At 38.0% G+C, this 26572-nt stretch overlaps 2 protein-coding genes across 4 annotated transcripts in view; one reads left to right on the forward strand and one right to left on the reverse strand.

Moving 5' to 3' along the window:
* Positions 1-50: 50 nt before the first annotated feature.
* On the reverse strand, positions 51-6535 carry LOC147301272 (synapse-associated protein 1-like). The gene is made up of 10 exons (XM_086282210.1): positions 6151-6535; positions 5838-6006; positions 5334-5452; positions 5173-5239; positions 4861-4934; positions 4638-4777; positions 4382-4533; positions 2892-2938; positions 1906-2050; positions 51-1814 (listed from the first exon to the last, which is right to left on the reverse strand). The coding sequence occupies exons 1-10, from the start codon at positions 6253-6255 to the stop codon at positions 1687-1689; spliced, it is 1146 nt and encodes a 381-aa protein (XP_086138336.1). The 5' UTR covers positions 6256-6535; the 3' UTR covers positions 51-1686.
* A 1767-nt stretch (positions 6536-8302) lies between these two features.
* Positions 8303-26572, forward strand: part of shroom2a (shroom family member 2a) — a 48150-nt gene continuing 29880 nt past the window's right edge. Inside the window, exons 1-4 of one of the 3 annotated variants that reach the window (XM_086282207.1) lie at positions 8303-8616; positions 9294-9320; positions 10823-11036; positions 23042-23190. In XM_086282207.1, the coding sequence (XP_086138333.1) occupies positions 10830-11036; positions 23042-23190 (356 nt within the window). In that variant the 5' untranslated portion in view covers positions 8303-8616; positions 9294-9320; positions 10823-10829. The remainder of the gene's footprint in view (positions 8617-9293; positions 9321-10822; positions 11037-23041; positions 23191-26572) is intronic. The other 2 variants (XM_086282208.1, XM_086282209.1) reach the window with 2 other exon arrangements.

The raw sequence follows: 26572 nt of genomic DNA on the forward strand, positions 1-26572 counted from the left end.
TCTCATTCATTCAAGTCTCACTCACACCACACAGCTTTTCAATGATGTCTGGAACTGCAGAAAAACATCTTTAATGTACAAAAATAAGGGGGGAAAAGTCCCAAAAAACATAAACAAGAGGAAGACTGCTTCGGACCGGCATGGTTTCACATTAAACAATGCATTCAAAAAACCTGCATGTTCACTCATCTGTTTAATAAATTTGGTGAAATACATGGAGTCCAAAGCCTGTAGGTATTTTATTAACAGCATTTAAAAAGCATGACAAACCAACAAATCATTTGTATGTATGAAAAAGGGTGGCTCAGTCGAGGATAAACTTTGAGAGTTATACTTCACTGGTTTCATGAAATTCTCCAGATCAAAACTAAAATCTCTGGTTTAATGAATTACAGAGAATCTTCACTGTTCATAGTCCGGTTTAATATATAATTTCTGCCAGAAATGTAGCTTCCACACAAGCCTGCTGTGCAAACGAAGCAGCGCTTGTATTCTTCCTTCAGTGTGTTGCTTGTTTTTTTGCCATAGCCTCACATAATATGTATGATGAAAGACTGTATATAAATAATGGGCACAGCCACTGTGATGTCACATGTGACCCAAACTGGTTATCTTTAGTGTCTCAGCTTTTTAAAACCGAGGTACAATGGATCTGACTGTGAAACCCAAGAATGCTGTAAGCTCATTTGTTAATGACTTATCAATCACAACTTAGCCCCGCCCTGAAGCACATCCTGCTTTATTGTCCATAAGCCATACAATAATTTATCAAATGAGCTTCACTTTGTGTTCAATAAAACATGAAACTACCGATTCAGGCTGTGAATTCATCACAAACATGTTTATGGAGATCATGGATTACAGGAGCTGAAGGCTGAGTTACCATAAACCTCTACACAACTGGAGGTCTTTCTGAAACAAGAGTCACCCCCTGCTGGCTGTTAAGAGAATGCAGGGTACAGCCACTTCCACACTGGCTCCACTTCAGTGCTCAGAAGTAGCGTCCATCTTTCATAGATTAAGTCCATTGCCGTAACTAGTAACAAAGCTCTATGCTTGACTGGCAGACTTTTACACCAGATGCACCAGGAAGCTTTTGCTTGTTAGGTGAACGCATAAAATAAATAATGGAGCCACTACCTATCACGCCACCCTTTGGCCCAACTTCTGGCTCAAAAAAACAACAACAGGGCAGCCAAAACGCAAACACTGAGGCTTTAAAATGTGGAGTCCAAAACCAGTGTGATGTGTCACCATGGCTACAGGCGTCTTTTTAACGGCACACTCAAAAACACAGTGGATGAAAGTAGATATTTGATTTTTGATCACTGCTGGAAATTCATGTGCTGCAAATCAAATTTTTCATCCGTAACATGACATTGAGTTGGTAACTTAGTCACCCACCATTCAGAGTGAGCTAGATTACCGAGAAAATATCTTTATTAGCTTTAATCCTGATAACAAATCAGGAAAAGTAAAAAAAAAAAAAAAATACTGTAAACTTCTATTAATGTGAGACACATTGTCTTTGTAACATCCATTTTCTCTTCACATTTTGAATTAAACACGCATGAATGCAAACTTCCCAGCTCTTCATCTGGGGAGCGCATGGATCCACGGAGAGCTGTTGGAAGACCGAAGATGTAAGAAATCACCAAAGCGCCTCTGAAGGTGTCGCTCATTACTCTAACTCTCCTCCTTCAGCATCTCTTCGATCTCCTTGTCCCAGTTATCATCGTGGGTTTCGCTGTCAGCCAACACGTCGTACTCCCGAAGTTCTTCCTGCAGCTCTCTCTCCCAGTCTGGCATCTCCTCTGAAAACAAACAAACAAACAAACAAAAAAAACACACTGAGCTCACACACACACACACAGTACAATGTCCCAGTTTAACCACAGCACTCACCCTGCTCTGGATTTAGGTTTTCCCTCTTGTCCAGAACCAGCTCTCGCATCTCTTTGCACAGGTCGTCCTTGTTGATCTCACAGGAGTCAAAAGTATCACTTACAAATTCAGACAGCTGCAGACTGGTGGAGAGTTCTTCTTCATCCTTTCATAACGCAAACAGAAGCTCAGATTCAGCTTTAAAATCTGCTTTATAATGACCTTTCTGCAGCAATAATAAATGATAAAACTATTACCTTTAATTAGTTAACTTTTTACCATCAAACAATGAAATGACAGCGTTTGCAAAACCTCATAAATGATTAAGGGTCGCAGAGTAGTGTGTGTATAAATATTATCTAGATCAGATGGCGGTGGTGTAAATCACATGACTGAACCTGGAGGTCATTCTTTGTGTCCTGATTCGCTCTCTGTACAGTTGCTTTTTCCCCACCAGCTGACTGGTTAAATTCAGGAACCAAAACCAACAAAAAGATGAAAAGTTTGTGTTTTCGGTTCAAATAAAGTTATGAGAGTGAGCAGTAGCAGTTAAATATTTATCACAAAACCACAAAAACAGCCGATAATCATTAAAAAATAAATACCCCTTATAAAACACGTGCCAATCAGAATTAACCTGAAGAATCTCTTGTCAAAATAATACAAAATTCAATATTAATGACCAGCAAATATTAACAGTAAAATAATCCTTTACTGTATCCTTTATAAGACTATTAAGGTGTCATTTATAACACGTAGGTATCATAGCATGCTGCTGAGGTTTGTTTTGTTTTGTTTTGTTTCATTGACCACTGATAAGAAAAACTCACTCCGTGTCACTAAAATCACAAACATGAAGAAAAGTAAAACATTTTAAATTTGTTTTTTTTAAATCCTCTGATAACTGAGATATGTAAGAAAAGCTTTCGAAAACCAGAAACCACATATTCTGCCAGCCTTTGTTTAGGATTGTTTAGATCTCAGAGGTTAAAAACAGGTAATCTTACCTCACTTGATTTTGGTTGGAGGCTGCTGGCTTTTGATTTAACGGCATCTACAAAAATAAATAAATAAATAAATAAATGAAATGTCATCATTGTGAAAAGGTATTTAAGGGAAAAATGTGATATTCAAAATGTTCTAATACTAATAACATTTTTTTTAAAATCCCACTGCTATCAGGACAACAAGAAAAGATAAATTAGTTTTCACACTATATGTTCATACAAAAGCATGCATCAGTCTGCAGGAGGGTGGAGCTAGATCCTACTGATCAAAATGCTGCTTCTGGAATCACATCATTACCTGGAGCCGAAGAGCATGCCTTTTCAAACCTAATGGTGCTTTTAACGTTGCCTTTAAGCACAGACTGTATATAAAAGATGAGCTGCCGGGTCTGAAAATTCAAACCAACCCCAAAATGTCTTAAACCTGAATGCTCTCCAATGACCAGCAGAGGGCGACGCCTGTGGTTGCAAGTCAGAATGTATAAAAGTCTAGGGCCGAAAAGACCCTCTGCTTCTTTATTCGAAAATCCAATTAGTTTGTGGTCTCACTCTAAAGCATTTGATTTCTTCGTGAACACAACTGAGCTGTCTCGGATTTACAAGTTGACTATGTATGAGAGTATTGTCTATGACGTCCTCTTCATTGTGACATCTACCTTTTAAAAAGCAATGACGAAAACACTCAGCCTTTAAAAACAGGACTTCTTAAAACATTTCCCCATCTTATGGACGCAGTCTAAGCCACGAGCGTCAACCATATCGTTGATGGAACAGAAACGGAACGTTAAATCGTCTAATCCTGCTCATGAAAGCTTTACAAACTATGAACACTGAAAATAAATAAATAAGTACAATTATTCAAAACACTGCAACTCTTGGTGTTTTAAGAACATTACTGCACAAAAAGCATGTTAAGATCTAAATGTTACGATCTAGTAGCACACGGATGTTTTAGTTAAGTTACAAAATAATTCACATGTGAATATTTTGTGGCTTTATAGATGTGCAGTTGATGTAATGAGATATACTGATGGGATCGCACTTTTTTTCCTTCTGACGTCTCCGTCTGTTTGCCATTTTTAATGGATTGTTCACTGAATACATTTTTACTTGTACTTTTTCAAAAGGAAATTTTTTTACTGACTTTTTATGTTGCTGTGCAGCGTTTTTGCTCATTCAATCCACTTAAGATCAAACTGGACTGTATGTGGCCCATTAAATAAAAACGTGTTTCACTCTATGCTCAGAAAGGTCCAGAAGTTAACTCACTTTTTTCTTTATTGCACAATAAACTTGCACTCTCTGTTCTAACTAGAAATGCTATCAGTCAAAATCAAAACAAATCTTCCTTGAATACTAAGATAAAGAATTACACAAATACTTACAGTCATATTTGTACATTCTTACATTTGATCAACTTTCATATCATAGCTTTAAAAATCAACATCAGTATTTAATGCAGAGGTTTTACAGGAGAGAGCAGACTGTACCATTTTGATGAGGATCTTTGCAAGGGTAGGAGGTTTTCTTCACATCAATCCACTCAGCCGCCTGTTGGGCTGCGAGAGCTGTGAGCTGAGCCGACTGTTTTATCAAAGACACGCGGTAGAAGTAATTCTTCCAAAAGACTTCCTCTTTCACCCTGAGGAGAACAGCATGGAGGAAAACGCAGTCACCCCTGAGGGATGCAGGGAGGCTCACATTGAAAACACAGCAGTTAACGTAGTTAACTTATGACACACTCACTGTTTGGGGACCAGATGGAAGCGCATCTTCCTCAGGAGCTCGTCTTCCTCTAGCATAACCATGGCGACTGGATACATTTGGTCAAAGTCAAAGTAAAACTGCACCCCAGCAGGGGGGTCACGCAAAAAATTTCTTTTATCCTGAAACAATGCAGTAAAGTTACAGTGAGGCATAATTTAAGTAACTTTCTATAATAAATGAAATGCTTTTTAAAGATATTTACAGCTGAGAGAGCTAATATTTGTTCCTGTATGGCATCCTCTTCATTATAACCCACCCATAGAGGCACAGCAGCACCTACAAGCGGCGAAAAGCAGCAGAGATGTTCTGAGGTGTTCTGAAAATATTTTTCAGCTACAATTAAATGTAAGCTTTAATTAATGATTAAAAACCGATATACAGTTTGGTCCACATGTTTGTGGACAAAAACGCATTTTCTGTGCATCAGCACTGTTGATTTTAAATCAAACATCTACATCAATTAAAAGAGCTTTTGTTACATTTCATGTCATAAGTACACAACAGAAGTACTCACCATACTCTTTAGCTCTTTTCTCCTGAACAAACCTTTCTTGTTCCTTCTGGAAATCACCCAAAATGGTCTAAGGGAAGAAGAACAAACCTTCAAACATTCCAAACTTACCCTAAATAGTAAAAACTTGATATCAGCCTCAGACAATAGATGAAACTTTTCACCTTATCAATAATTCCACTGATCTTCCCCTCCTCCACGCTCTTCTTTAAGGTTTGAGCTGTTTCTACTACGGACTCAGATAATTTTTTTGAGGCGCTGCTGGCAAAATTATAAATGTAACCTGTAAAGAAGCCAGAAAAACCCACATTACTGTGTTGCATAGTTGCAATTAATCAACAAATGGAGAAAATAATCAGCAGAATAATACATTATCAAAAATAATCATAAGTGAAAGTTGCATTTACAAAAGAATCCAAAATGAGCATCATCTAAACAAACTACAAGAGGTGCAATTTTAAAACATAAGTAATTTCAGTTAACTATAATGAAAGTCAAATCTGATAGTGGATGACTATAAGGTAGCTATCATCACAAATTGATTTGTTTGTATTGTAATCAATGATTTCTCCCCAAAGCTCAAATCGTGCTAAAAACCTATAAAAACTGACCACAAAACCAAAACATTAAGAAACACAACAACAATATGTGGACTGCAGCGGACTCACCACTGAAACCTTTTGCTTTTTGGAGAAGCTGAGCATCTGTCCCAGCATCTCTGCCCTGCTGGTCGCTCGGTTTGTTTATTTCACTAAAGCGTTTTTCTTCGTTAGCATCAGCAGGCTCTTCTGTAACTTGGCCGCTTTCTTTCTCTGCTCCAAGCCAGCTTGACCAGTTCTTAAACATACTTTATGTATTTAGTCTAAATACTTTAAAATGAGTTATTTAACATGCTCTAACTATGCCTTTTAAACTCTAAAGTTTAGTTTTCCGATAGTTTAAAACTTATGTGATGGCTACTCGTCAAGTTTCACCTCTTACCCACTTCCGCGAATCGTTGTCCCATCTGGTTTGAGCTAACCTACCATCCGTAGTTGTGGTTGTCATGGAAAGGAACGCTCTGAGTGGATTCCGCCTTCGTTTCATTCACCGACGTTTCAGAAAATTATACGTTTCTATCGGACTTTTATTCCTCGTGATTGTATAAAGTCACCCACAGAGAGACAAAAAACAACAGCTTTGCAACATGATAGCTGTAGCGGTAGTACACCGAAAAATGAGACGATCGGAGTTTTATATTCTCTTTAAGTCTTTTATTCATTACCAAACGGCTAGGTGGCGAGGTAGCAAAATTAGCATTATAGTTGCAGCAGCTGTTGCTGTATTGTAAAAACTGATAACGAAATTTTTAGTGCACATAATAACCATACAGCAGCTCATAATATTCAGAGTTCATTCATGTGTGCTTTATTTATTTACTTTTTTATTTACTTAATGGCTCTGAACCAAAATATAATAAGAATGCATGATATTCACAAGGATAGCTACACTAGCAACTCTGCATTTTTGGAATAAGAAGCATGACAGTAAAATTAAGCGTATGAGAAAATAGCCCAATTACGTGGCTAATATTTGTTTTTTTTTCGCCTGTGTACATATTTAAACAATAATTTGAATGTGTTTAAAGGTACAGTAATGAATTTTTGAGGATATGAAATAGAAAAAAATATTGTACTCATAAATATACATTGATTAGTGTTTTTCTTTTTGTTTGTTTGTTTTTTAATTGCGTCTTCCACACTTTTAAGAGGCACACGTTTTAAAAGTTTTATTAGTTTTACAAATAATTAAGATTATTTCATCAAAGATTGTAAAGGAAAAATGTACACTGGGATTAACTAATAAACAAAGCTAACATAGCTAACACATTTGAATATTAATTGCATTTGAAGAACTTAATAGAAAAGTTAAAATTTTATTTGGAATAACGTGGTATTAGTTTAGTTATGCTAAAACAAAGACAGTATAAAAAAAACAGAGCAATGATTGTGAGACAGATTGAACATTGCCTACATTTTAAAACTGATCTCACAGCTACAACAAAATAAGAAAAAAAAAACACAAATAAATTAATTATTGTAAAAGTAGAACAACAACAGTTTATCACACCATCCACAACTGCATCCAGTTGCACACTGCTTCTCAGTCTGCAGCCCTCTTCCGCTCTGCTTCTTAGGCCTGAAACCCATTAATCAGTGCTATTAACGAGTTTGTAGATAATGAGATGCTGACCAGATCAGACATCAGCAGATATCAGCAGAGCGCACATGAAGTCTGGGTATCAAAATCTTTGAGTAGCTCTCATGGATTGAACCACTGTCAGGGATGCAGCATTGATGTTCTGCATAAAAAATTTCAAATTCTGATTCATCTAACCACACAGCAGTTTCTAAGTTACCTTGGTCTATTCTAAACTAAATTAGACCCATAGAAAATGACAGTATTGCTGGATGATGTTCACATATGGAGCTTTCACCTTTGGTTTTGGATGGTACAGTGAACTCTGTTATAATACAGTTATTTCTGGAAGTGGTCTTTAGCCTTGTCGCTTGCACAGATGTACTGTAGATCATGAGATCTACAATACAAAGTCTTCACAGTTTATACTGAGGTACAGTATTTTGAAGTTAATCTGTAATTTGTAGATGCAATTTTTTGCAGACTGGTGAAACTGCCCATCTTTACTTCTGAGAACCTGTGCCTCTTTAAGCTGCTGTTTTTATATGCAATCATGGTACTGAACTGCTGACAGTCTGATTAGTTATGAAATGTTACTCCAGCTGTTTTATTTTAGTACTTCTTACTTTTCCAGAGTTGTTTTGCACCTGTCCCAACTTCTTTGAGATGTGCTGCTGCATTCAAATTCCTCATTAGCTAATAAAAGAATTCTCCCACAGATTTTAATTCTGTCTCTGTCCATGACTAAAACCAAAATAAGAGGTTATTTATTTGGATAAATAAAGTGGGAAAGTAGAAATATAGGTATAGTTACTACGTAACGTGTTTGTCAGTTTTTATTTAATATTATTACTAAAATTAGCCGTTTTAGATTACACTTGCTTGTTCTTCCCGCCTTTCCTTTTGGCTAACGGTAGGTGTCGCGCTTGCGCTGCAGCTTTGTTCTGCCACACTTGTTATCCCTGCAGTCCATGGATGGAGCTAGTTTAGCTTAGCTGATTTAACCTCTCCCGAGTGTGTCAGTGTGTCGTTCTCGGTTTGTAACATGAAGTAGGAGGATACGGCTGGAGCTGCTGCGTTTGAAACAGCGTAAGGTCGCCACTTCGTTTAAGAGTTAGCGTACGATTTATTTTTTTAAAAAGTTGTTCCTTTTAAAATAAAACCAGTTAAAAAAGATGAAGTATGTGTAACGTAAACCTGGGATATTACTCCGTGCCAACCCGACGAAGCTTTCCTGTTCACCGGTTCATCCAAAACTTGGATTCTCAGGTAAGGTCCGCCGTTTCAGAGCGACTTTTGTAATATTTTTCCCAAAATAGCTGCGCACCTCATGGAGTAGGTGAGTTTCTTTGATTTTGCTGGTGTGGGACGAAGTTTGTGTTGCCTATGTGAGCGACCAGGTCGGTGTTACTCGGCTTATTTGGTGGTTGAGCTGGATGGTTTCCATTGTGCTGCTGGTGCGTTTAATTCTCTCGCACGTAAGAGCATTAAGTTTAAATCACCCTGTCTGCAGTTTGACAACAACAGGTGTTACAGGTTTCCTGCTTTAGTCTCGCAGAGCTCCGTACAGATGGACGTAGAAGATATTTTATCACTTAAAGAAGTTAATAAATGAAAGTCTGCATGTTCGTGGTAGGTTCCTTTCAAAATAAGAGCCCTAAATCCAATGTTTTGTCACTGTAACCAGAGTCCGCGTTATTTTTCAGGCGTTTTTATTTAGTTTTAAATATGTTTTATTTCTTATAGTTCCGCTCAGTTCAGCTTCCAAAGTGTTTTTACTTTCCCAGTTTACCTTTTATTTCTTAATTTGTTTACTGTCTCGTCACTTTTTTATATAATCTAATCTGCACTGTGGCTCATTTCATATAAAATCAACTTATGTTATTTTGTTCAGTAATTTTAGTATATTAAATAAAGTTTTGTCTTCATTTCCTGAATTTTTTCAGAATTGGAGTGCCTCGAAGTACATACGGGTGGGTTGAAATGTAGTTTTTTCAAGCATTTTTAAACCCTCATAAGTTCATATCAACTGGAGATATCTACATAAGTTTTTCATGGCTGAAAAACACGTTATGCTCTGTCACAAAGTACTGCGAAGTCAATCAAAAGCCAAAATCTTTGTTTGGGCCATTTTTTTTTTCTATAATCAGCTCTGAGCATCATTATCATGGGATATAACAGAGTTTCAATAGCAGCTGTATCAATTTAATGTCTGTGAAACAGAGTAACAGAAACAGTCACTGGCACTCTGGAACCTTTGCCTGTTTCCTGATGATTCACTGGAGGAAAACTTCAAAAACTGCAAAATTTTGGGTAGACTTTTATATGACATATCTGCATATGGGATAGGTGGCTGGTGAAAACATGTTACATTATTTCAAAGGTTCCCTTTTTTTTTTTTTTTTTTTTTTTTTTTTTTTTAACCTACATTTTGATACCAGGCCCATCTTTTAGTCAGGATGTGTTCTGTGCTAAAAGACTTTTTCAATATGGTCAACACTCAGGAATTTGGAGGACAGAAGGAATCCTGGTTAGAAGTTGAGCCGGTGTTGCAGCAGCCAAAACATTAAATATAACATGCCGCCAAATAGCTCAAATAAAGTACAAAACTTGACAAGACAAGGTAGCTCAGTAAGGTAAAAATAAACAAAATAAAGGAGTTTTATAACATTTTTAAAAAGTAAAACAAAGAAATGAGCTCTGTTTTAAAAAAAAAAAAAATTAACAAATAATTGCCAAGTAAAAAGCTCAATAGAGGGACTTCAGTTAGTAAAAAATATCAACAAAATACAATACAGGTATTGTGGTATACGCCAGGAAAGATTTATACTGATGTATCAATAGCCATGGCATCATGTATGTTGTCTCATATGAAAACTGGAGATGAACTGGTGTTTATGAAGTGCTTTTCTAGTCCTACGGATCTTCAAAATGCCTCAAACTAAAAGATAGCATTTTATTCTATGACCTTTAGGCCCTTTATTCACCTCAAGAACTTATGTCTTTTGAAGGAAGATATGAATCCTATGAGGCGTATAGTGTTTGTAGTAAGTGTCTGTATGGCTGTGGTAGTTTTTGTGTGATCTTGGTGACAAACTGTAGTGGTTACATGGCTCTTAATTTACAGTGAAACATCTTATCAACCAGTCTAATTCAGAGTCTTTAAGTTTTTCCAGCCACTGGTATGTGACACATTATTAATAAAAAGTCAGTAGTTTATTTTTTAGCCAGTGGAAGAGATGCAGAAAGTGATGAGTTAATTGAGTTGATTTCAATGGGAGTTACAGCTTTGTGTCATCAGCATATCACTGGGACAAACTGTGCTAAAATGGTATGCGTTAGAAATAGACTGGACCAAACAATAAGCCTTATGGAAACAGTCCCCTGTGGTAAACTATTATTTTAGAGCGGTACCCATTATGATATATTGACTGGATATCTATCTCTCCTTTTTTTTTTTTTTTTACTTTTATAGCAGTACAATGGATGCTGAAGGATATAAAAATGATCTGCGCTGTACAGAAACGGAGAGCTTTTGGCATGTGGTGCAGAAATCAGGAGATCTGGATCAGAGGAGCAGAGACTGTGAGAGCTTCAAGCTGGTGGAAGTATTTCTGTCAGGAGGTGCCCCGTGGGGGTTCACGCTCAGAGGGGGACTTGAACACCGGGAGCCACTGCTCATAACCAAGGTAAATATTTTCATTTAGTCTTTTTATAGTAAACACAGGTAAGAGTTAAAGTGCTGAGGTTGTGAGTCAGAGAGCAGGATCTAATGCTTTTTTAAAAAAATCTAGTCAAGCTTTTGAATTTCATCTTTTTAAATGTTTTTTTTTTTTTTTTCAGACAGTGATGCCATGCTCTGATTTTTCATAGGGATGTAGAGGTCAAAGTTTTAGTCTGATGTATTGCTCAATTTTGATTTAAGGACTTTAAAGAAATGTTATAAATGATTATATTTAGTGGTTTGGTAAATTTTCAATAGCTGTCATAGATCACCCATGGACAAAATACAACAAATTGACGATCTCAATTGGGCTGCTGATGTCCTCAAACAAAACAACCTCCCCACTTCAAAAAAACTAAACAAAAAAAACAATCAATAAAAAGTGTAGCTTGAGGGCACTGACCACGTGCCATACGGCTGAGAGCGGCCGCTCCGGCTTCAAGTCCGACCCAGGGGGCCTTTGCATGTCTCTCTCTCTCTCTCTTGCTCTCTCTCTATTTAAAACAACATTTTTTTTAAAAAGTGTACCTTGGACAGGAACAGTGTGCACCTGCATTAAAAAGCAAATATCAGCTGATTCTTCACTGAGCCTCTCATCCCTCGGATGGACTCAAGCTCCATCATCTTGGGCTATGGTTTGCCTCAGAGAGCTCTGGGCAGCAGCTCACAGCAGAATAAGGCTGACCGTCACCAGCTGCAGTTCAAGACGGTGGAGTTAGTTCGTCCAATCACAGGATGAGGGTAACAGCGACCAGCCTGCTAAAACAGGAAAATGAGATGGGAAGGGTCGGTGCGCACTGTGTGGTGTTGACTGAACTTTAAAACGAAGAGAATGTGGATTGTCCTTTTAATATGAAGGAAAAACCACTAACAATGTGTATTATGTTATTCAGTGTGGTGCTCGTTGATTACTAAATCAAAATCAGTCTGCCCCTCTGAAGAAGGATGTTGCCCATCCCTGGTACAGACTTCATTCATACATGTGTTTTTCATAATTATTTTTTTTCAGTTTCTTGTGTAATATTTCAGTGTGAGCTGCTGTTATTTGACTAAAGTCAGCATTTTAAATCCCCGAAACCTAAACATTAAACAGGTCAAGCACCATATCTCATTTGCTATGTGGGTGTTTACGTGAGCTGCAGTTTGCGTACAGCACCCAGCAGGAGGAGAGTGTGTAACCACAGAGCCTGCCAGTCAGCTCTCAGACCTCAATGAACCCTCACTGTAAGCTCATTTCTCTGTTGACTGTGTAATGATTGACAACAAAAGACCTTGCTAGTTATTTGACTCGGTAAAATACCAACTGCTGTTTGTTGGGAGCTGTGGCATTGCTTGGTCTTAGTTTGCCATTCCTGTGTTGACGTTCCAAAGTCCATCCCAGATGGATGAGACTCCACCACAGGACACTTAGGACTACTGCCACCCCGCAAACGTGATTGAAATGACTCGCATCCTGACTGTTTACGAGCTATCCATTTCATGGTATGCTGCAGTTTTTTGGTTTGTTGGTGTCAGTATTTATTACTAATGTTCTGGCCCTGAACATCATAATAAGGACCAACAGAAGCGGACCTGTTTGGATCAGATGGTGAGATGTTAACTCTTTACTCGCAACTTTTGATCTGTAAAATATTTAATAGATTTTTTTCAGACTCTTTCCTAGTTGGTGTAATTTTTCTTAATAATCTCATAAGTGAATTAGTCATGGCTAGGATTTAACAGAGTTTAGTTAGCTGTCACTTAGCCTCTGGTCAGTGTTATTATATCTCACCTGGATATTTGCTTTCTCTTACTTTTGTGCTGGGGTAGATTTCATTTGGAGGAAAGCTTGTGGTGCCAGGATCTGGGGAGGAATGCTGCTTTGTTTGATTTTCTAAATGTAGTGAATTATCCATGACAGTTCGAAGCCTACTGGAATGGCATGATGGGATGAATTAAATCGGGGTTAGTGATTTGTGCTCTTTTGGAGTGGCTCTCAGATTATAAGCAGTGATTTATGAAGGTGGGTTGGTGAATTATTTGGGTTAACTAGACGATGATGCAACCAAACCTCGTGTTCTTTCTGATTGATAGGAGGACAAAATTAAGAGCATTTCTCCTTTTTGCCTAAACAATGACACACGTAGGTGAAAGTGCAGATTAGTTGGAGGGTAAGCCTTGGAACATGGTAAACAAAAACTAATAAAACAAGTCATGTAAAAATGCCTTAGTTGGTAAAGAAACACAATCTAACTTAAGTTAAAAAATAATATGTATTAAAATGGTAAGAGAGGAATTCTCTTTAGTTTTAGTCTTTTTGGACATGTGTCAACAAAAACATCACAATCCTTTGTTGGCTGTTTTTGTGCCTTCATGTGCAAGAGTGGCACATGTGAGCTAGAATGAACTCTTAATAGTTGTTCAATTTGAAGAAAAGTTAGACTAGTGGTGTGCTGCTAGGCCATGTGCAACTACATTTGTAGTACACTATGCTGAAACCCTGCCATCGTGATGTTGTTTGCACTTATACTCAAGGCTGGTGTGTTTGCATTGCTCAGCTATCACAAGTGAAACTGATCATGTTTAACTTGAAGTGTTATGTTTACTGACACAGTGGAAAAGAGGACACTTTATAACCGGCCAAGTCCATACACGGATTGTTAGAGTTATGAAAATTCACATTATCCCATTATCTTCTTTGTGCTCATCAAAATATTGTGTTTATACTGCATATTGTTAGGGTCTGTGTCATGATTACATCTCTTCATATTTCTGGGAAAGTACCCGTCAGGCTGTGTCATAGATACAGTCTCGCTGTATCAGAACTCAAGCATGACAATGCAGGAACTTCACACCTTTGGTAGTTTCCTGTACTTCACCCACTTTTCACTTTCCAGTATCCAATTTGACATTCAGCCCCAGTCAACCCTGTGAGGTCTAAAACTTCATCAGTGATGACACAAACCCTCACCTTGTTTTTTCCCCTTTTAGGCAAAAAGCATTTGAATAGTTTTTGATGTGTTCCAGTTAGAATGATAATTTTGTTTTGTTTCCCAAGTCTTCTGAGAACAGTTTTTTAAAAACAAAGTACATGTTTCGATAGCAGAGAGTTAAGCTTGGGGTTATCAGTGATGACAGCCTGGACCTTATTATGTTAAAGAGTTAAATTCAATTCGCCATTGAAGTAGAAGTAACCTACAGCCATCTCAGTCTTATAGTGTTTGCTTGTAGCTCATATTTTTGAGTGAAAATTAATTTGATTTGAGATTTCTCCAGTAACGTGATCTGCTTGGATTACGATCCAAGCAGACAGATGCCAAATAAGGGCCCTGATGGCAGCACATCATAAAGGTAGCGGGGATATATTCCAGGCTGAAGGCTGCACCTTACAAATTACCACATCCAACCATATTTCTTGCCATCCAACCATATTCGCTCCATTGTTAAAAGGTTGGATGAAGTACAACTGAGAATAACATTGCAAAGTATGATTGTATGGTGTATTCCAGACCTAGAATACATCATGGTTAGGTCCTGGCCTTTCTATCATCTCAAGGGATAATTGCAGTCTAAATAACACTGCAAACTAATGCTATGTTAGTACATGAAATGTTACACTTTGCCATTAGCAAATATCAGAACTTGCATCCAGAAGAAGTTTTCACTGTCACTATGGACTTTAACCAAGCTAACACCTTTTCGTTAATTTCACCGGAGTGTCAAGCGTCATACAAGGCGCAAGAATGTACTGGATTGTGTTTACACAAATCTAAACAATGCATTCAGGGCTTTACCCTGTTCCGCACTGGAGATATTTCTTTGCTAATGCTACCTGAAAATAAACCAGTAATCACCGCAATAGCTCCAGACTTCCAAGTCATTAGCAAACCTCCACTCTGCTCAGCTGTTTTGTCCTATAAGAGGCAGAAAATAGATGGATAGATGCCTTTTATCAGTACACAGAGACTGTCACAGCAATCGAGGCAATTTCTAACTAGAAACGTTGGCTTATCTCGGTCTGGTGACGCATGAGTTATTCTCTAGTGAGTGTTGACGTAAAGCATGGCATTAAACAGAAAAATGTAACCGTACCTCCAGGAACCCTCTATAGAATTTCAGGTTACTCAAACACATCTCCCACTATCACCATGAGCACAGGCCTTCCCCAGGAGGTCTAGGTTGAGCCTTCTTCTGTATTCACTCTTTATCCATAATCTTTACTGTCAAACAAGATGACAGAACAGATGACCCAACAGACATTGGTTTATCTCCAACAATAAGAATACACACAGGCGAAAGGTAATGAACATGGCAGCTCCAGTAGCAGTCTTATGCTCAACAGCAAGACAGAGGAGACCGTGGCAGATTTCAGAAAGAAAAGAAATGCCCTGAGTCCAGTGACCATAAACGATTGTGGAGAGAATCCACTTTTTGTGAAGGCTAACCAAGGATTGCCTACCCAGGTTCATTGTTTCTGCACTGCAGTGCTTTGACAATAAAGGTTATCCTTGAATCTTGAGTTTTATTGCTATATTAATGTGAGAGTCAGTTTCAGCCAGTTCACAGGGAAGTTGATTGATGTAAATGGCATCACTGACCTAACCCAACATGAAAAAACAAAGAAAAATACTGACATTGTGCCATCAAGGCTTCGGTCTTAATAACCTACACCTCTCTTTACAGTTCATAGTTTTTCCTCTTAGTTTTGGTTTCTAATAGGTCCATGACTTTTTGTGAAATCCAGTTTCAGTGTGAGTAATGAGCATTAAGCACCTAATTTGGTTTTGGCAAGTATGTCTTTCATGTATCAACCAAAAGGGCATAGTCTCCCTATTTGTCTGCTTAAATCAGTACTTTTGTTGGCTCTTTTTCTCTTAGGTCCCTTCAGTTAAATATTTTATTGTAAATGGGCCCAGAGTTTGATGACAGGTTCAGGCTACTGGTTAAAAATATCCTGGATCTAATTAAAATTCTGAACATTCTTCTCATAGCTCAGTTATGCTCAAGGTCTTCGTGGACTTAAAGCCCTTAGCCCCAGTAAACTTAAATAATCCTGTTTTACACAAGACAGCTGGGTATGCAGCCCTAATATGTTTCCTCCACTAAGGGCTACATTTTATATGTAGCAACATATAGTTTGCTCTTAAAGACATCCTTCAATGTCTCTGTGCTTACATGCTGTGATAAATCACGCGCAGGTGAACAGGTTTTAGCAATTAATGAATCCTCTTTGTGACCGCGTAGTTTTGAGTGCTCTAGAATTGCTCAACCTCTTAAGAAACGATGATTCACAGAGCAGGATTATGGTTCATGTGGGGCAAAAGACTTCAGAACAGAGAGATGTCTGTCAGGAACCTCATATCTTGCATGCTTTGGCAAGGAGGCTAGAGCAGCTAGGGATCGGATCGCCAACCTTCTTATTGATGGATGATCTGCTGTACATCTTGAGCCTAAGCCACCCCAAAAAGAAACTTTGAGGAATTCATATCTTGGGTATGTTGAACTTGGTTCATAGTACAAAGCGCAGGTTCTGAAGATCCACTTTAACCAAAATCTACATCAAGTGGACAGTTGCTTTGAGTGCTGCTACACCAAGTTAATCAACAGAACAATGGTGACCAGCTCTAGTCTGAGTTGGAGTTCAGCCACAGGATGAAAGTCTGCCTGAAGAAGCAGCGGATTGCTCTGGTATTTGTTTGGAAACCGTTCCATATTCAGTTTTTTGTTAGTTTTTTTTAGTACGCCATATGGATTTAGAGCATATAATTTTAAACATACTCAAAATAGTTGGTACAGATTGTTCAAAAGAAGTGTGAATACTCTTCTATCACTTGTACTTCTGAAAGTGTCATGACAGAAATGGTGTCCAGTAATTTATTCCCGCCTGCTTGGAATTGATGGCAATAAAATATCGAGGTGAATAACTGTCACAGATGTGTGGGTCACAAGCAGATGTTTGTAAAGTGTCTTAAAAAGTGCTCAATATTATTGAAAAAAAGTTCACTTTGGGGTTACTTTCAGTGAGTTTTTTTTTTTTTTTTCTCCTTCCTTGCTCGAGCTTTGTCAAAGTACAGTGACTATTCTTAGTAATGTGTGCAAACATGATACATAAGCTGTGTGTTCAGCACACTGCGCAGGAGATCTGTCAGTAGAAAAGACTCATCCCTTACCCTCATCGCTACCACATCCTTCCCTTCATGACCCACATGGGGACAGAGGGCTATTTTTGAGGAGTCCAGGATGGCTGCAGTCAAACTGATTGCAGCCTGAAAGGAGATGGTAAACAAAGAGCATGGTATGGTTCATGCTGATTGAGCTTTAATGGTGAAACATGCTGGAAGAAGCAATGTGAATCCCCTGCCTTCATGTCATATGAACAAAAGCCCTGACATTTTGTGTGGTTTTTAAGCTGTTCTCCGGAACCGTTAGATTTACATTATTCAAATCTTCTTTTCCTTCTATGTTTCGTGTTAATTTGTATGAAATGAAGAGACTTGCATGTAGCCCAAGGGTGTCATGGGCAAGTTGCTGATCTTGAAAACAGCTTTTCTTGTATGTGCACTGCCTAAACAGCAGTTTGAAGAAAACAGTTTTTACCTCAATTTTTATACTGAAAGTTATTTTTTTAAAGGTATTTTTTTTAACTTGTTTCTGTCCTTCTGTGATGTAAAAGTTAGTGTTCCTGCGCATATAGGAACACAAGTCAAACATTAAATGCTCTTTCACCTGCCAGCTCCCGAGTATGCCACTGTATCAGTTGTGAGTGGGTATTTAAATAGGTATTTATGCCCCACTTCTCTCTTATACAACCTCATACTTGACAGGTGCTATGTATTTTTTTTCATGTGCAAGCTACAGCTATTAGCTGTTACTTTTACGTATAAAAATACCCTGAAAGCGTTAGCAAGACTAAAGAACTTCAAGTATTTGATTATGTAAACAAATTCAGACTATTCGTTGACAGCACCTCATATCTTTTTAGCTGAAGGTTGGCCTCTAGTGGATTCTTCTGGTCCTAGTTGCCCAGTTAACCCTATATGTCACACCCATAGTTGGTAAAGACTCGCTTAATCCAGGATGAGTTTATTTTGGGGGTTTTTGGCTATAATTTTCACTGATTTTCATTTACATCCACCTGTCTCCTGTGTGGATGTGTCGGTAATTCATACTCTCCATACTCCACAACTGCTGCCACACAAGCTGTCTTGTGACCTAAGCATCTTCAGCGATGGCTTTGTTTCCTTTTTTGCTTTCCTCTGTTCCTAAACTAGCACCACCTATCGTTTATGAGACTGCAGCAAGTACATCATGGCTCAAGCGCTAGTACAAATGGTTACGGGGTATGAGGACACCACAGTTCACCTTTTTGTTTTTCTTCACGCTGATGTGTTGCTGCAGTTTTAAATCTTACCATATTTGGCTGTTTAGGTTTCTCCATCATTAACCAACACAAAATACCACATTTAAATCATAGCACACCACTTTTATGAACTTCTTACTTTCCTCTTCTTCCTTTTTTTTTTAATTTTTTTTTTTTTTTTTTTAAGGATTTTTTTAATTTTTTTTTATTTTTTATGCTTTTTGGCCCCTTTCACATCTGAAATGAGTCCAGCACCCTTGGCCTTCAGTAAGAATTGGGGCCACAAAAGGGAGACAGTTTAGAGAAAGGAAAAACATCACGAGATTTATTCTATACCGTTATACCGTTTGCTTCCTGGTGTCTGACACCTCTATTTAAGACGTTTTATGTTAATTTTACCCAAACCAAAACTACTAAGTTAAAACTGCCTTCATGGGAAACTCGGTGCGATTTCTGTTTCTTAGTACAGGCTATAGTGTTTCTACAAGTGGGAATAGTTTCAACTTTCAGTGAAACTGAGGGTGTTTTGTAAGCACTTTTAAACATTGTAACTCTCAGCAAATGTATCAGTGATTCTCTACAGAAAGCATGACCATATCAGGATCAGATCAGGAATCTCTCCAGCCAGCATAAAAATCCACCCTGCCTGAACCTCCGCGTTACAGAAAAATGAAAATAGGCTGCAGTGTGATTAGTGCTATCTGGGGCTCTGAGGATAAAGGCTGTATAAGAAGGAATGGTCTGTAAACCTACACATACTTGTGCAGTTGAGTCATGCAGCCCCCCTCTCTCAGGTTGAGTGCTTGGAGGACTGATAATCAGCTGCAGATTTCGACTTTTGTATGTTAATGTGCCAACCGCCAAGCAAAGTCTTGCAGCTTTTCTTTCCACGCTGACCATCATGCCATCATGCACGTCTCACATCTGAGTTTCTGACCTTCTGAACCCTCACGATTTCTCACGTCAGGGTTCCCATCTGTGTAAGCTGTGCTTCAGTCAGTGTATCTAAAAGAAGTTCACTGTGTTCGCTATACATCCCTTTGTGCTATTCCAGGTGTTTTTTTCCCCCTCTCAAACAAACGCAGAACAGTTTGTTTTTTCATCATCATCACGCCACCGGCTTGTTCAGCAGCCTTTTGAAGTGTTTTATAGCCTTTGATTCGTCTCTTTAGAAGTCTGCTGGCCTGCTGTTCATTTTGATAACCAGTGGAGTGTGTGTTCTGTCACTGCTACTCTATAAAATCTACAGAGAGTGAATGTCAGCAAGAGACTCGGCTCTGACACATTTTTAAAAATGTTGAATTTTATTAAAAAAGCAGAATGTAGCTATGTTGCCATTTTGAAAATGAAAGTATTTCATGGTGATGAATCACAATGTGAAATTGCGGTTCGATAAACAATGTTTAAAATACCAATATGAAAAAAGAACTATAATTAAAGTCATCTTTAAGCTTGTTAATCATTTTAAATATGAGCTAAGGAAGGTGATGTCTTTATAAAAGCTGTAAAGTAAGGACTTGCACACCTATTTCTGTCCCTGCGTGTTATTAGTATGATACCAACATTCAATTTTTAGATGTTAGCATTATCCTCAATGTCAGTGTGTGTTTAAGGACACCTGCTCTTATTTACCTTGGATCAAATGTATCACTCTGCACAAAAACTCAGCAGTCATAGCATTTATAGACACAAAGCAATTATCTTATACCAACAGCCTACATTTTAGAATATTTGTTAGACTGAAATACAAAGCATTAAACATTAAAATGAAACTCTTCATAAGCTTGTCAACTCACTCCTTCTTGCTGTTGAGCCATGGCTCGCTGTTCATGGCAGGTAAAAATGGCCTTCAGGCCAACAGGAAATGGCCCGGTGCTCCAAACACATAGTTTAATACAGTTTTATAAACCAATCCGTTGATTTGACCCTAGCAGCTGGCAATATAGCCTCAGAATTCAGTCACAGTATTTCAAGGAAAATTAAGTGCGTTTTCCATCCTCCTTTTCCCATGACCTGCTATCATTGATAACGCACTGCCTAATTCAAAGAGTGACTCTACTACCACAACTTGCCAGCAGCAGCCACACCATTATAGTACCAATAGCAGTGAGACGGATGCAGTTACATTAGCCGTTACTCACTGTTCTGCACCGTTTGCTGTCATAAGGAGTGCAACTAACAAGCGCTCCAGCGACATTTGCTTGAGCCAGTTTGTTTACTTTTGCCCACATATCACCCGCTATGGTTATTTTCTCCTCACCTGCCTTGGTATCCCAGTTGTACTCAACGGTGTCTTTTTGCCTCAAGTGGTGAAACAAGTTTGTTGGTTTCTAATTACTTGTTTTTATCTTTGCCTAATATTAAAAACAGTTTGATCTGAAACAAAAATTAAAAAGAAATCAAGACATTAAGAAATATTTTTCACAACACTGTCGCTCCCTTCTAAGGAGCTGACATCCGAGACCGACTCGCTGCGCTCACACTCAGACACGTTTGGGTTGTTGCTGTGTACACTACGGAGCATAAACACACAGTATGTCATTGATATCTCAGTGTGACACTTTTATATCATGTAAAAATTTATACTGTTAACATACTGGTATTATACTGGTATGGCAGACAGTGTGATACTGCATAGTTGGCTCGGTAGTTGAATATTAGCCAGTGGCAGATGGCGGTAAATGCCACTGTATTTAGAGATTTATGTCTGGGCTCTAAGTGAGTCTGTATTTGTATTTCAATTATGTATTTGTTTATTTAGCCACTATTGGCAAATTAAAACTAACGTTTATGATAATCAAAAGTCATACAATCACACCATTTTTTAATTGTTTATTTAATTAATAATCCTAAATAAAATGTGGCTTTATTTAAAATGTCATATTTACATGACATTTGGGTTTAAAGGTTTGTCTTTTTTTAATATTTTGAACAGTTTATTAGATAAATAAGAATATAACAGTTTAATTTAAATGAATTCACTGAAATAAAACTCGTGTTTGCAGCCGTTACACAAGCACTACACCAGAAGGTTTTTAAAACTACAGTAAATATCAGGGATTTGCTTATCAGCAGTTTCAAAGTGCTGAGAGGCAGTAAGTAACACCAGGCTTAGTTTGTATCAGGATACTTGATCTTTTTGACAACACAGCAGTGGGAGCCTCTAAGATATAAAAAGTCTCTTTTAAACTGTATACTCTGTACAGAGGGAGCTGTTAGCTATTCTATGATGTAACAATAATCACTATAAGGGTAAAATCTACCCCATCGGGCAAGCTTTTGTTATATCCATATTCATTTTATTGTTTTTCTTTCTTCTTCTTTTTGATGGAGGAGTTTATTAGTTGTTTTTTTTTCCTTGCATACATAAAACTTTCAAGAGGTCTTGTTCTTCTCTCCAAATAAAAGTTGTAATGGCAACACATTCAAACATTTTTATTTGATTTAGTTTTCATTTTTTTCGAGAATATATATTTTTTTAAGTCTAGCAGTAACAGAAAAAGTCTACAGACCTGTGTTAAGCAGGCTATTGAAAACTCTTTGTCTTGGCTGCATTCAGGATAATTAAATTTGGAACGTTATGTTCATAGATGTAGTCATCCCAAAAGAGCCAAGAAATTCACTGTTTTGCCTTTTTAATCTGGTAACTTACTTTTGGAAGTAAGTTGTTATAGTGAAATTTCCTTTTATAATATATTTCTTTCTTACTACTCAGAAGAGTAACTCTTCAGAGTAGCTTTTTTTTTTTTCTCCATTCCTTGGGGACATTGGTTATGTTGTCCAGATGATGTGTACCCTACCTGTACATTATACAATTTTGCTTTCCAGTCATTTTTATACCAAAAGGATTTAACTGACAAAGATCAGTCAGGTTGAACAGTTTTTATCTTGTGCATTGAGTATCTGCCTCAAGGCTTCTGGAGCAGTAAATGTCTCCACTCGGGGTCTGTTAGTCACAGTTCACTGCAAAACATTATAGCGCCTAAAATATGTTTAACTGGATAAATCCTTCCAGATGTCAAGGACATCTATACAAACAAACTGGTAATAAAAAAACACACAATTATGTAACAGAACAAAAACAAAACAAATAAACCATAAAGGTAAAAAAAAGAAGAAGAAATTTTAACTACAAAATAAATCTAGTAAATAAACAGAACCCTGACATAATTCTTAAAACTATAAGGAGTTTCGTTTGAGCTGACAAAGTCAAGCATATTTCAATGTGAAAAGATTATGAATATCGGATATTTAAAGGCTATTTTATTTATAATCAAAATCATTAAGGCTTTGTTACCAACTTTCTTTGATACCAAAGAGGCATTAAAGAAAAATCGAGTTTCTAAATTCATAATATTAGGCAGCAGGAAGGTTAGTCATAATTTGAACAAATGAAATGTTCCATCAGAATTGGAAAATTGTTGTAAAGTATATTCTTAAATAGCATACACAAATATATCTGCACGTGACTTTCCATTATTCCTGCCCACACCATTGGATCAATTACTATGAAAAATGTGTCTATAATTTTAAAATGATCACAACTGCATTTATAAACATACAACTAGGGTCCTATGACACCACTGAGTTGCTTGAAGGTGAAGTAACTCTGTTTTGTGTCTGCTTTCCAGGTTGAGGAGGGCAGTAAAGCAGAAGCTGTGGGTCTGCAGGTGGGAGACGAGCTTGTCAACATCAACGAGATTCCCCTGACTGGATATAGACAGGAGGCAATCTGCCTCGTAAAGGGATCCCACAAGACCCTCAGTCTGGTGGTGAAAAGGTAGGTAACCTGTCCCCAGTTACAGGATGTTTACATCCCCTTCGCCCGATGGGTCGCTGTGGTAACAACTCCAACCATGGAGATGGAGGATCCTGCTTCTCACAGCTGTTTGAGTGTATGCAGTCCAGCCTTTCAGGGATTTCACTATTTGAGTTCCCAGCAGCTGGATGTTCCTGTTTTACCAGGTTGTTTTAGCCCGTAGTCATTAGGAGTTAGTGGCGTGTGAAAGTTGTTCATGACGAAACGGTTCGAAGAAGGAAGTAAGGATATGAATGACATCATTTTTCTGTTGGATCCCACACAGGAAGGTGTGGCAAGCACGCACACACAAGAGGAAGCTGTTAGGCAAATCCCCTTATATGGCACTGAGATTTTTTTTTTTTTTTTTTTTTTTTTTTAAATCTTCGCCAGTTGGTCTCACATGCTCCATGATGAGGCTTTTCTTGTTTGTGTTGTTTTCAGATAGCAGCACTTTAGCCACATGTCACTGTCTTTTCTCTTTAACCAGTGAATAGATCGTTAAGATATCAGGAAACCACAATCAGTTATTATAGTTACCAAGAAACAAACTAAGAAAACTAAATATAAAGACCAATTGAAAATTGTTTTGTACTTGAAGAAATAAAAAAGCATATGAAGAAAAAAAAAAAAGAAAAAAAAAAAAAATATATATATATATATATATAAACACAACACCCAGCACGCCCCTGTGGGCGGTTTATCCTTCAAGCTCGGGTCCTCTACCAGAGGCCTGGGAGCTTGAGGGTCCTGCGCAGTATCTTAGCTGTTCCCAGGACTGCGCTCTTCTGGACAGAGATCTCCGATGTTTTTCCCGGGATCTGCTGGAGCCACTCGCCTAGCTTGGGAGTCACCGCACCTAGTGCTCCGATTACCACGGGGACCACCGTTACCTTCACCCTCCACATCCTCTCGAGCTCTTCTCTGAGCCCTTGGTATTTCTCCAGCTTCTCGTGTTCCTTCTTCCTGATATTGCTGTCATTGGGAACCGCTACATCGATCACTACGGCCGTCTTCTTCTGTTTGTCTACCACCACTATGTCCGGTTGGTTAGCCACCACCATTTTGTCCGTCTGTATCTGGAAGTCCCACAGGATCTTAGCTCGGTCATTCTCCACCACCCTTGGGGGCATCTCCCATTTTGACCTCGGGACTTCTAGGTTATACTCGGCACAGATGTTCCTGTACACTATGCCGGCCACTTGGTTATGGCGTTCCATGTATGCCTTGCCTGCTAGCATCTTGCACCCTGCTGTTATGTGCTGGATAGTCTCTGGGGCATCTTTACACAGCCTGCACCTGGGGTCTTGCCTGGTGTGATAGACCCCAGCCTCTATGGATGTTGTGCTCAGAGCTTGTTCTTGTGCTGCCATGATTAGTGCCTCTGTGCTGTCTTTCAGTCCAGCTTTGTCCAGCCACTGGTAGGATTTCTGGATATCAGCCACCTCCTCTATCTGCCGGTGGTACATACCGTGCAGGGGCCTGTCCTTCCATGATGGTTCCTCGTCTCCCTCCTCATTCTTGGGTTTCTGCTGCCTGAGGTATTCACTGAGCACTCGGTCAGTTGGGGCCATCTTCCCAATGTATTCTTGGATGTTCCTTGTCTCATCCTGGACTGTGGTGCTGACACTCACCAGTCCCCGGCCCCCTTCCTTCCGCTTAGCGTATAGCCTCAGGGTGCTGGACTTGGGGTGAAACCCTCCATGCATGGTCAGGAGCTTTCTTGTCTTTATGTCAGTGGCTTCTATCTCCTCCTTTGGCCAGCCTATTACCCCAGCAGGGTACCTGATCACGGGCAGGGCGTATGTGTTGATGGCCCGGATCTTGTTCTTACCATTCAGCTGACTCCTCAGGACTTGCCTGACCCTCTGCAGGTACTTGGTGGTTGCAGCCTTTCTAGCGGCCTCTTCATGGTTCCCATTTGCCTGCGGGATCCCCAGGTACTTGTAACTGTCCTCTATGTCTGCAATGTTGCCTTCTGGTAGTTCAATCCCCTCAGTTCTGACTACCTTCCCTCTCTTTGTTACCATCCGACTACACTTCTCCAGTCCGAACGACATTCCAATGTCATTGCTGTATAGCCTGGTAGTGTGGATCAATGAATCGATGTCTCGTTCACTCTTGGCATACAGCTTGATGTCATCCATGTGTGTATATGTGTGTATATATATATATATATATATATATATATATATATATATATATATATATATATATATATATATGTGTATGTGTATGTGTATATATATATATATATATATATATATATATATATATATATATATATATATATATGTGTATGTGTATATATATGTGTATGTGTATATATATGTGTATGTGTATATATATGTGTATGTGTATATATATATATATGTGTATGTATATATATATATATGTGTATGTGTATATATATATATGTGTATGTATATATATATATGTGTATGTATATATATATATATATGTGTATGTATATATATATATATATGTGTATGTATATATATATATATGTGTATGTATATATATATATATGTGTATGTATATATATATATATATGTGTATGTATATATATATATATATATGTGTATGTATATATATATATATATATATATATATATATATATATATATGTGTATGTATATATATATATATATATATATATATATATATATGTGTATGTATATATATATATGTATGTATATAAAAATCTTATAAAGTTTGTATCTGTTTTCAATATAAGATCCCTTGAAAAATCATATAAATGAAACTTGTATGTGTTTTGGATACTTACTAAAACAATGTATGAAAGTAACGAGAAAGTGGCCACTTTCATGAGTAAATCATATAAGCCTTATATGATTCACTATATGAAGTAGGCCACATCTTATGCAAGTCTTTTATAAGTCTTTACTATTTCTTTTCCCTATGGGTATAGTTTAGGTTTGGTTGAATCTGAACCACCAGCCTCAGGAGGCTGGGCTTTACTGAACTGTTCTGAGCTACTTATTACCAATGAGAAGTGACTACCAGTGAGAGTAAAGGATGCTGTTGACTGGGATATGACAGCATGGTTAATGCATAAAAGGGTCTCTTAGGCAACTGGACCTGGGACTGTCCTCTCGTGACCAACTGTCAGCTGCAATATGATGTGGGATGAACAAATTGACTGTTCCCATTTGCAGCGTGGCAGATGCCTCAAAAACTAAAATTAGCACTGAAACAAATAAAAACAACATTGAAATAAATCCACTCTCAAAACTAACTGAAACGAACATAGAATTAAAACTGAATGGAAAATAAAAACCAATACGGCTATAATAACAGACTACAATCACTGTAATTACATCAGTGTGCTGGTTAAAAGCCA

The sequence above is a fragment of the Aulonocara sp. 'chitande type north' Nkhata Bay genome, linkage group LG23 (genome assembly GCF_057382095.1).
Source record: "Aulonocara sp. 'chitande type north' Nkhata Bay isolate Kocher_YH1m ecotype deep benthic linkage group LG23, A_spYH_male_GT1.1, whole genome shotgun sequence".
NCBI classification, from domain to species: Eukaryota; Metazoa; Chordata; class Actinopteri; order Cichliformes; family Cichlidae; genus Aulonocara; species Aulonocara sp. 'chitande type north' Nkhata Bay.

Excerpts from the sequence above, each read along its gene's own strand:
- LOC147301272 (XM_086282210.1), bottom strand. The coding sequence starts at position 6,255 with ATGAAACGAAGGCGGAATCCACTCAGAGCGTTCCTTTCCATGACAACC. Across the intron at positions 5,240-5,333 it reads TCAGTGGAATTATTGATAAG|ACCATTTTGGGTGATTTCCA; the intron begins GTGAAAAGTTTC and ends TTCTTCCCTTAG. Across the intron at positions 4,935-5,172 it reads GAAAAGAGCTAAAGAGTATG|GTGCTGCTGTGCCTCTATGG; the intron begins GTGAGTACTTCT and ends CGCCGCTTGTAG.